This window comes from Sipha flava, unplaced genomic scaffold (assembly GCF_003268045.1).
Source record: "Sipha flava isolate LNK unplaced genomic scaffold, YSA_version1 74_pilon_pilon, whole genome shotgun sequence".
Lineage (NCBI taxonomy): Eukaryota > Metazoa > Arthropoda > Insecta > Hemiptera > Aphididae > Sipha > Sipha flava.
The window spans coordinates 826,124-838,736 of record NW_020273614.1 but is presented as its reverse complement, the minus strand read 5'-3'; the positions used below and the strand labels follow the sequence as shown (position 1 = coordinate 838,736).

The 12,613-nt window shown below is 27.9% G+C and overlaps 1 protein-coding gene across 1 annotated transcript; it reads right to left on the bottom strand.

The window, feature by feature from the left end:
• Positions 1-6,113: 6,113 nt before the first annotated feature.
• LOC112692526 (regulator of nonsense transcripts 3B) lies at positions 6,114-9,574 on the bottom strand. The gene is made up of 6 exons (XM_025567211.1): positions 9,384-9,574; positions 9,193-9,305; positions 8,509-8,722; positions 8,239-8,427; positions 7,921-8,176; positions 6,114-7,217 (listed from the first exon to the last, which is right to left on the bottom strand). Exons 1-6 carry the CDS (start codon positions 9,391-9,393, stop codon positions 6,569-6,571), a joined length of 1,431 nt encoding a protein of 476 aa, XP_025422996.1. The 5' UTR covers positions 9,394-9,574; the 3' UTR covers positions 6,114-6,568.
• Between the last annotated feature and the right edge of the window lie 3,039 nt (positions 9,575-12,613).

Sequence of the window (12,613 nt, the reverse complement as noted above, 5' to 3'; positions counted from 1 at the left end):
TATATAGTATGTTTGTATGTGTATAAATATATATATACACACGTTATTATGTGAAAAGTAAATGATTTTGTGTAATAAATATAGTATAACATTAAATTTTATTCCTCCATTATATATTTTTATATTACAATACATGTAATGTAAAAATATTGTATATAATTTCGAAGACAGTACGACATATACCGCGGTATACTACGTTATGTGTAATTGTATCATTTTTTCGTCTAGCCACCGCGGTGCACCCGTAACGGTGAAAGATTTAAAGTGATACGTGATTAATGAATATAATAATCATTCGTCCACGTCACAAAGTAGACACTATTTTTAAAGTGCAGACGTAACGAAATCATCGATGGACGAGTTACGCAAAATAATATGTAGAATTTCGATTGCTTGAAATCCAAAGAGTGAAGTTATGATTTGACTTGTAAAGAGTTTCACTGAAGGTATAAAAAACTATAGTTAGACGTCGTAACTATACAAAGCGCAAAGGGATATTTGCTGTTTGCAGATGGTTTAATAGGATGAAGTTATAATAATAGTTCTATATATAATTATAACCTATTATCTTTTCTTTAACCAGTACAAATTACTAAAATATATAAAATAATTCTTTGAATACCTAATACCAAAATAATAATATAATACTTTGAAAAAATATAACTGAAATATTCCGTATTTTATTATAACAATTTATTTTATACATATAATCTCGCTAATAACAACTTTAAACAAACAAATTTAAAATTTAATTTTTTTATCAACAAAGAATTTCTTAATCTTGAATTTTAGAATTATAACTAAGGTTCAGATTTGAAGACTATATATAATCAATAAAAAAAAGCAATTAAAATGTGAAAAAGGCATTACATTTATATGAAAAAGAAATTAAAAAAATGATTACAAAATTAAATAGACTAACTAGTTGGTATTAAATAAAAAATATATTATCATGTACTCAGGTAAGCTATCTTCAGTAAAACATTGACGATTTTGGCTTAAAATATTTTTTTACATAGAAAATTATCTTTCTATGTCCACCGAAATTATTGAGGCGTACTTCATACATAAATAATTATGACTAGGTATCATAAATAAGATTACTGTTAGCGACCTTTCACAACTTAAAAGGCCAACAATTGTCGCGGCCCACCGAGTTTTCCTCGGTAACTCGCCGGGCCAATCCACCACTGCCGAGCCCTAATTATTACCCATTATTATATTTATTTTATAAGTGTTCATTATATTTAGTTTATAGTACTAGTATAACACCATTTATTTGGACTAATTAATATCAAGTGTTGTCCGGATGAACAAATATTTAGGTAACTGAATTATGAGACATTAAAAGTATAATTTAACATTTGTGACAATATACAAATAACTAATTTCATAAATATGAGAAGGGACAAGCTATAAATATTTTAAAATTAAAAAAAGAAAAAATTGATTTGGTTTTTACTTGAGTTATTACATATGTTTGAAAAATTATAATATTTAAGTAATCTTCGTTTTTTTTAGAGGAGCTAAGTCCTTCAATGTCCTTAATTGTGACAATTGAGTGGTGTTCGATTCGTCGTGCCCTCAAACCATTTAAACGCCAAATGCAACGCATCAAAATCTTTAGAACGATACACTCCTTATTAAACTTCGGTGAGGCCTTTGTCAATTTAATTTTTCTCTCCTTCAGTATCATCTTCAAATACAGACTTATATACTTTATACCTTACATCGCGCCACCTGCTCTCTATCCAGCCACAATCCGGGTGACGATAACACCGTTTCGGCAAACACTCACCTCCCGCGTACACCGGATAGAAGTAGGGACAGCTGCCGGAACCGGTGACAAACTGAGTGACTTTACATCGATCTTTTGCTGGGACTGTCGTTTTTCAAACTACATCACAATCAATTTGCTGGACACCATCACCAGTAAGCTTTCCTGACAACCGTCCGTTCGTTCGAATGATAGTTTTTCCACAACCGTCTGTTGTAATTATAATGTAATAATAAATTATTATAATCTGTTGATCGCAACTATCCGGTCTCCATGTTTTTGACAATGCAATTTATTTTTTATCATTATTTAACTTTGAAACTTTTATTGTCAATATAAAGTTACCAATATCTAATGCATCAAAAAATATATTTTTTTGTACATTATTTTCAACAACATTTTGAAAATCCGAAAAATTATTACTAGTATGTACAGGTGCTCAATTATCATTACTAGTATAAGTACAGTAGTCACTCGATAATTCGAAATTCGGGGGACCGAGTTAAAAATTCGATTTATAGAGGTTTTCGATTTACCGAGTGTTCGAATAATCGAAGGAAAAAAATTAATAAATAAAATACATTGTACGATATATACATATATATATATATAACGTTTATTTTGACATTAACTTATCATAAATATAATTATGTACATTTTAAAATTTTTAATTGATATTTATTTATTACACATACATAGTATTATATTTTATATACATATTACATATTAAAGAAATCTGTTTTTTTTTTTTGTGAAAAATTGTTGGTCGCAATCTGGTCCATAGCATTGTCTAACTTAATAATAGCATTAAAAATTGTATCGCATCTTTTTTCGTCCATTTCAGATTGTTCAAAAAATTGACGTAATCCTGACATAAACAATTTTGCTTCTTTTAACGATATGACAGGAACCTCCGCCTCCTCTTCCTCGTCATCATTGTCAGAATTGTGCTGATTGACTGAAGTGGATTGAATAATTTCCTCGTCAGTAAAAGTACCAGCAGTTGCGACATTATCGTCAAAGTGAACAAATTCTTCAAATGATACGGGAACTTCTAGTCTGTTCCATGTGCTAAGCAGAACTTCAACCTCCTCACTTTGAACAGGAATACCTTCACCAATTTTCTGTCCATCCTTAATAAAACCACAAGTTCTGAAGCAATTCACGATGGTTTGTGCACTAACATTTTCCCATGCTTTGAGTACCATTTTCATAGCAGTGAGTATAGAAATTTTACATGGAACATCACCCATGCACGCCAACACTTCTCGAACAATTTCCTTTCGATACATCATTTTAAAAATTTTTATTATTCCTTGGTCTAGTGGTTGGAAAGTTGATGTAGTGTTGGGAGGTAAAAAATTAATTTTTATATTTTCAAGATGAGGAATATTATTGTGTGAAATTCGAATTATAGAGATTCGTGAAAAAAAAATTCGAATTGTAGAGTGTGCCTCACCGACAGACATTTCGAATTATCGAGGGGACCGGAATACATGTATTTTTTTCTAATTATAGAGGTTTTCTCATGGGACTTAGCGTTTAGTTCGATTTATGGAGTTTTTCGAATTATCGAGGTTCGAATTATCGAGTGACTACTGTAGTACTTACATTTTATTCATTATTTCCTTTGGAATGTTCAGCACGATTAATTTTATTTGCAAACAATTACCACATTAATGATCTTTGCGTACTGATAAAACAATCACGTTTTTTGTGTAATGCAATCGGTTCAGAATCATTTTTAGAACTTGACATGGTAAAATAGTTATCTGAGTGCATGGCAGTGCGCCGGCCAATTCCAGCAATGCCAGTGTATCTTTACACGAACTAATTCGTCCGGTTATTCTAACCCATATTTCTCTATTTCCTCTTAAGATAAACTTTTCAAATTTAAAACACAGATTAATCTCGAGTATCTTAGGACGCTATAAAAAAATGAGCCCTTAATATTGTACCATTTCAAAATGGGAGAATTTCAAAATTTGCAATTTTGTTACTGACTCTTTCACTCACTGATCATCAAAATTATAAGACACTTCCCGTATAGGTAGAAACGTGTAATTTGGTACAAAGGTAGGTTTTACAGTGTAACTAAAGATAAAAATCTAAAAATTCAATTTTTTTTCAAAATGAATGCCGCTTTAGAGAATGTATTTCTAAACGTATGAAGTGGCGCGCTTAGCACGCATATACATTTTATTTCAATCAGCGTTACAATATGATAATAAGAAATTGTTTGTACTTGGCTTATATATATATATATATATATATATTTATAAAACATAATAATGATTTCGTAAATTAATTTTATTCAAATACAAAATATAATATAATTATTCAAATACAGAATATTTTAATAATATTCATCGGTGTGCGGACGATAATTTTACGTGGTAACGTCATAAGAAAATATTGATGAAAAACTGAATATTCTTATGAATTGAATGGAATTATTAGTTACCGAAATAGCCACGACCGTATCGTGACGAGCCTCAAAGGAGTTTACTTAATTAATTTTGATCCCTGTCAGATGAAAGCCAAGGATAGTGCCATTGTTGAATATAACAGTCTAAGAACTTTGTATAGGGCCAAACTTAACAGACATTCTATCTAAAAAGTATCGACGACGAAAAATAAAAGACCATACATGGTTATCATTGCCTGGTATTGACAACGCTCAAGAGTCCAATTTCTCAGATCCTCAACGGAAACCCAAATGGTCTTACAATAGAAAATCTACGACATAAAAAAAAAAATAATAAAATAAAAAATTAAAAAAAAATAATAATAATAACACGTCGTCCACGATACTGAAGCCCAGAAGATAAATGATATCCCCAAAAATAACATAACGGTGAAAAAAAGCCAAGTTACAAAGTAGTGAAATCTACATTGTGGCTAAGTCTGGTATTTTTTAATTCATAACCTCACTGCACTCCTAAATTAAAGAGCAACACTTCTCTTTTATTTATATTGTTTAACACTTGTCCATTTTTTGAATGAGGCATAAAACATCATTATCGAATGTACTCATTTATGACTTACGTGGGTGATGGGGAGAAGAGAACTCAGAACAAAGAAAAAGGTTTAGATTTCTTTTCAAAAAAGACAGCGAATCATAGTAGGTAGTGGTACCTATTTACATTGCGGTCAAGTCTAGTTTATGTCTCAATCAGAAACTGGCCAAATGTTAAACAATACAAATAAAAGAAGAGTATTGCTCTTTAATGTAGGAGTGCAGAGAGCTTATTAATTAAAATATACCAGACTCGGCCACAATGTAGATTTCATTACTTTGATAGGCCGACTTTTTTGGGAGAGAGTTTAGAACTTGTTCTTTTTCCACCGTTATGTTATTTTTGGGGATATAAATTACACAAATATATATTTTTTAAAATGAAAGATGTACGATAACCGGAGTACCTAATAATAATAAAAAGAAACCATGTTATACTAATATTTGTCAGGTAGTCAATACCTGACAGTACCCTATACCTATAATCTGAGATTTTGACCAAATACTTTTTCGTGCAACGTGGTATCCGTTTAGCGGCACCGGTGAAAACGTAATATTCAGATAGACAGTCGAGTCGCAAAGGTAAAAAACAATTATTGTTTCATAAAGTTGTTAACGAGCGACAAACCTTATACACACTAAATGTCTCTAAAACTATCGGAAATACTCGTTTTGGTGAAAAAAAAGAAATTATCAATTTAGTCCCTTTACATAGTAATAATATTCGTAAATACGATTCGATAGTGCTTTTATTCTGTTTTGTTTAATCAACGTAGATCCAGTCCAAATAGAACTGGCCTAGAAGAATGTATTTGTTTGCGGAGCCATCAACAGCAATGTCTTTCGAGTTTGGGGAAGATTTCAGGGCTACATCGAATCCATGGACAGATACAATAATTAAATAGTCATCGTGGCGCGGACAAGAAAGTACACTCGGCGGCGACAAGTGAAAATTAACGAATTTACAAATTAAACTTCGAAATTCAGTTATTTACGCAATTTCTACTAAGTAAAACTTGAATTTTCATCAAGAATTTTTTATGGGTACAAAGTATTTTAGTCAGTTGCACAATATGAGTTTTTAAATACCCATGAATAATTCAAAATAAAAAATAAAGATATAATATAATATTAATATTGAACAAATCAAATTGTGAATATTTTTCCAATTTTACAATGTTAATTATACCCAAAACAAGCTCTTCTGCAGGTCTCAGACCTGCTAAGTTCTAATAATAAAAAAAGAAAAATCATAATTTGTACTTTATTGCTGTGAGAATACATTATATTTTATAGAATATTTTTTTTACATTTCATCAAGTTTTGCTAGTGTCATAAAATAAATGAATTAATTTTGGATACAATATTAATAGTGGTTCAAGTCATCCTTTTAATAAAGTATGAATTATAATAAGAAATATTACACTGTTATATAACTTATTGCAATACACTGTTGGTATATAATTGAAAAATCTGTACTTAAACAATTTAAATTTATAAAATATTTGTATTTTAATTGACTTGATTTTAATTGAAATAGAATGGTAAAGTTAGTATTTATAACATGCGTATAAAATATAATGTAATTTTTCACGGTATGCTATTTAATTCATCCCTGGATACATACTTGTAGAAGGTACAGTTGTTAACGAAACTAACAGATATAACATAATCTGTTATTATTATTACAAAACATAATTTTAATATGTAATACAATTAGTGGAGAAAAGCTTGAAAATCAATAACCAAGAAAATTTTTTATAATTATATTATTACTTCTTAGATTTTGATTCAGCAGAGTCATTTTCTACTTTAATTTTACTCAATCTGCCCATACCGGGCCTATAAATTTCTATAGCTGGGCGATCTTTGTTTCTAATGCGACGTTCAGTCTTGGAATCTTGGCGGCGATTATCAACTCGTTTACATTGAACATTTTTTTTATCTCCATCAGGCGAATATTTTTTATTATATTCATCCATTTCAATATCATTTTCTTTATATGAATCATTGTGTTTCAATGATCCACTAGTTTTATTTTCTATATTTTCTGGTTTTGGAGTTTCTAGTTTTGGGGTATCTGGTTTTGGGATATCTGGATTTTTAACAATATCAATGTCTTCTTTAAAATTATCTATGTTCACTTTTTCAGATTTCAAAGGAATTTCATCTTTCAAGTCATTATCAAAATATTTATTTGTATTATTTAGCTTATTTGTTTTTATTTTAAATTCTATTTTTTTGATTTCGTCATCTTTAGATAAGTCTTCACTTTTATTTTTTTGAATTTCATCACTTTTGAATTTATGACTGTCTTCACTTTTAGTTTTATCATCAATTTTAATTTTATGACTTTCATCATAATACTTTTTTTTTTCACCAATAAATCCTGAGTCATCTTTATAACTTTTAATCATCTTTCTAAAAATAAAAGTAAAATCAACAATATTAATAATGATAGGTATATGTTTTGTATTAAAAATAAATTTAACTAATTTAACTTAACATATCATAACAGTGATTAGTTTTTAGCCTTAACATAATAATATCATATACAATTGTCTAATCTCATTTTATACTCAAAGCAATTTTAAATGATATAAAAGATGCATGTAAAAGGTGGATTAATTACAGCATATTATTTTCACTTTCATCCAGTATTGAGTGAAATGTATGGAAAATCTATTTTTAAATATGATATAATGTAATTAAAATATAAAAACATTTTAAAATTAAATTTTAAATACCTAATAAAATTTAGTTTTCATATAAATTATTTTTAAACTCTCTTTTGTTGCCTGCGTATAACAATTGTATCTCAATAAATTAGAAGAAAACTCGAAACTTAATTAATTTTTAAGGTAATGAATTATAGTCTATTCTTTTTTTTCAAGGTATTAAAATCTGAAACCTACATATTACATTTCACACCTAAAATATTTATATTACACACTCACTTATCTACATAGTAGATTATATTTTTATCTTAACCATAACAGAATTGTCACAAAAGTTAAACTACTTAGATTAAATTGAAATCGTAAAGTTAATGATATTATGAAACTGTTGAACTTATTTAAAAATGTAATATCTAATCTAATAAAAAATAATTAAATGTATGTACTTTTGGCTTGTATCTTTTACGGGTTTTTCATCAATTACTCTTTTACTAATTGTGCTGATTTTGGTTACTGGTTTAGGTTTAATAAAAATCTCTTTTTCTACTTTTTTGAATCGACGAATATCTTCTTTTTCTTGTTTTTTGATAAAGACTTTTTTTCGGCGTTCATCTCTTTGATTTACCCGTGAACGTTGCCTATCATTCTGTTTTGCCAAATATTCAAGAAGTGGAGTACTTATATCTTGTTCTTGAGATTTATCTAGAAAAATAAAAACACAATTAGAATGAAATACATACAAAGAAATTTAAGTATAGATGTACCTTCAACAGATTCGAAAAAGTGCTGGGTTGTTTTTAGTGTAGTATCAATAGTTTTCTGTTCAAAATTTCGTTTAAATTCTAAGAACACTGGGTTTTCATGTATTTTACCCCAATTGGGATCCTTATCAATTTTTTTTTTTGGTATTCTCTGGTATGGCGCTAGTTCAACTATAGCCGGGTACTCATCACCTATAAAAGTATTGAAAATCAATTTTATCCGATACACCTGTCTAAATAATGTATTATAATACATAATTTAATTTTACTTGCCAGTGTCATCTACAAATACGTAACCATCAAATTTGTCAGTAAACATATATAGATCTTCTTCTTTAAGAAAATTAATATACACTCTTGAATGATGGAATGGTACTGCATGAGAATCACCAGGTATAAAATACATGTAATTGAATTCGGGTAAAGGAGACACTTCATTGAGGAATCGTTCTTCAGTCATAGTTGGGGGCAACCTTCGAACAATCACCTTTGGAAAATATAATGATTATTTGAAATAATTATATTTCATTTTTACTAATACATTAAAATTGCTAGTACTATTTTTTAACAATTAGTCAAATATAATCCACAACTCAAGACATCAAATTGTCAAAAAACAAATACTAAACTATAATTGATAAGCTATAGCTTATAAAAATTAATACATTATATTTGTACATTTAAAAATAATTTTTAGTTAAGAAAAAATGTAATAATGATATATACAGTAGATATTGAAGACCATACAAAGATTTGACTTTAGTGATCAATTTTCAAAAATTAAAATAAAAAATAAACTCAAAAATGTATGTAATTAATGTAATTTTAGTTAACTATTGTAATACATACCTACAAATAGTATATATTAAATCTAAAGAAAATCGTTTATATAAAATTCTATTAAATATTTTGAAAGTGAATATAGCAACAGAATCACAGCATGAAAAAAAAACCTACTTTCTTTTCCACTGATTTACGATCATCTTTAGATTTCTGTCTATCTAAAGCTTTAAAAAGAGACAACAAAAATTCGTCCACTTTCTCAGGTCCTTTGATTACTTCAGTATTTTCTGTAAAATGTATATTTTTAAACTCATTAATAATAACACGTTGAAAATGAAAGTAAAACAATTATCAATTACAAATACCTTTAATCATTTTTAATACATTTCCTTTGAATCAAAATTATACACAGAAAATTAAGTTCTCTGACTAAATTCACAGAATTTGATTAACTTAAAAGTAGAGCGAATAATATTTACACGCACTATGACTACTGAAATACTAAATAAATTGAATAACACCTAGAGTACAGTAAAAGATTGTTGCTGTTGTTTGTTGTTTTATTCTGTTATCATTTATGATACTGTTATCAAACCATAATATTTACAACAATGGGTATGAACATAGAGACAAATACTTCGTCATTTACTGTGTTACCACAGAACGCGCTGACAAATAGATTTGAATTAATTAATTCTTAATTTTATCAATTAATTTATTGAAAATATTTTACATAATTAATTTAATTTTTTTTTTCCAACCAAATCTATCCTTCCCTCATGGGCCTTTGATATTTTTATATTTTCTTCTTTAATATCACCGTAATAATATTTGGAAATAACGTTTGCTATTGGATGGGGGAGAACTTAAGCCTTAGCTGTTCAATGAATATATTGTGATAATATCAAGTAATAAGCGTACATTCATGATTTACATCGTTGGTTTCTCGTAGAACATAATCTACCTAATTGCAAATACCTACTACTAATAATACTCGTTTTTCTTTTATGTACTATTTCAATAACTTATAATATTTATACTGAGATTATATTTATAATATATAGTAGGTATACATTATACACTACATAACACATAGGAGCGGATATAGAAATGAAAAAAAAAAGGAGGGCTAGTAAAATGAGTTACTACCATAATTCTTTGTCGATTTGTATGAAGTCATTCTTACATCTAATTTGTTTAATATCTTATGTACTTACGTTCGATATGTCTAAAAAGGGTGGCTTTAGCCCCCATAGCCCCCCCCCCTTGTATCCGGGCCTGATAACACATAAATATGAATCCTAAATACAAATAGCTTTATAGTAAAATTTAAATTTTTGCAACTATATTTTACATACATGGACAACGATACATGGAGAATAACGCCGAATACAGTAAAATTTTATGTACGATTGTTGATTATTATTACATTATTGCTAATACAAAAAATTTCCTGTTTGATTATATTATACAATGGGATTGTTTAGGGGTTGTGGCACCCCTCCATACTATTATATAAATCACAGGTTAACCAGCAGTTATTAAAGGCCCTAATAGTGATGGGTTAGGATGGAACTGTTCGAATCTCGAACCGAAATGAACCGAACCCTTGATGTTCGGTTCGGTTCGAAATTCGAACTCGGCATGAAAAAAATTGAACCGAACTATCAAGCATCTTTTAATGTTCGAAAATCGAATTTGAAAATATTTGTCGAACCAGACTCACTGGTCACGATAGTTCAAAAACCAAATATTTGTACAATTCTTCAAGTTATTTTTTAAAAATAAAAATTTATAATGATTATTTAGAAATAATTAGACTATTGACGATAGAAAGTGAAAATCTGTAAAGGGCACGTTATATATTATTTATTATAATAATGCTATCATTAAAAAATAAAAATGTTATTTTTCCAGTCGCATGTTACACATCCACCCTCCGCCGACCAAACATTAACAAGTTGTTTATCGCCAATAGCAGCAGTGTATTCATAATATAGCTATTTTTGTTTTTTATCATATTTATTGTAGAGGTTAAAATCTATTTTGAGTAAATCCATGGTAATATTCCGATACCGCGACTGTGCTGTTAATAAAAACATGTTTACAACTTACGTCTTACATTATAAATTCTACTAATCATTCTATATTTGTGAATTATAGTTATTATTACTATTTATTTTATATATTATTAAAATATACTGATTGTATTGTCATATTACACTCAATACTCAATACTCAATAAATATTTTATAAGCTACAAGACAACACAAGACAACACGAGAGAGCACAATATTGGTTTTGAAAAATAGTAATAATAATAAGAAATTATCTAAAATTGAAATGTAGGTATTGTAAATAATACAATTACTTAGACTTAAAAATTAAAATGTAGAATAGGTAATACGAAAACTTAAAATGCAATAGTAATTAATAATTATGGTTGATTTAATTTGTAGGTGGTACAATATACATGTTAAAAAGTATTAAGTTCGAGTTCGAGTTCGACTTAAAATCATAATAGGTTCGGTTCGGTTCGGTTCGGTAGAAAATAAGAAGATTCGGTTCAGTTTGAAATCGATTTAAAAAATCAGGGTTCGACCTATCACTAGGCCCTAGATTAATTTACCTATTCATACTTATACGGTTGTGTCAACAATTATGATTATAAACTGTCATAGTATTTAAATCATAAAACATGTATAATAAGATATTAATTATGTACGATCGTATTGATAAATACGTATTGAATAATATAAATATCCTAATGATCATAATAACTTTAACAAAAGTATTGGTTTAGATCAGCGGTTCTTAACCTTTTGTAGATCACGGGCCCCTGATGAAAGATTTTTAGGAATTGCGGACCCCCTTACTAATTTTTTTTTGAGTACATTTTTTTCTTTTTTTACAAAACATCTCATGTTATTAAAACCAAAATTATAATAATTATTTTATATAATAAATTATATTAATAGACATAACAAAACATAAATATTTATAATATTTTTATTTGACTTAATTTTTCAGTTAATTTAAATTTATTTATTTTAGTTTTAATTTTTTTTTTAATATTCTAAAAATTTAATTTTTATTAGCTTCATACGATGATCGAGACACAAGTTTTACAACATCATATAATGATAAAATCTATCTATTAGGTACATAATAAAAAATATATGAAAAAAAAAAAATAATATTAAATCCAACAATATTATAATAATGCACTCATGTCATGTACTGATGTATGTTATGTGTTAGAGCTGCCTCGGACCCCCTACATAAGTATCACGGACTCCTAGAGGGCCGCGGACCACAGGTTAGGAACCGCTGATTTAGATGATTGATTTGGCTTTGACAAAACTTATAGCAATATTAAATATAATTTAAAAATATATAATTATAATAATTAATTCAATTTTATGACTTATTTATAATATTTAATAATTCATAATTAAAATTATGAGGTTAATTTTTATTTTTATTTTTCAATTCTCGCATAAAATCTTAATTACTGAGATTATTATATTATCATTATATTAGCCGGTAGTTTTAATCATAGCGTAGTTTAAAATGAATACTTTAAAAATAATAT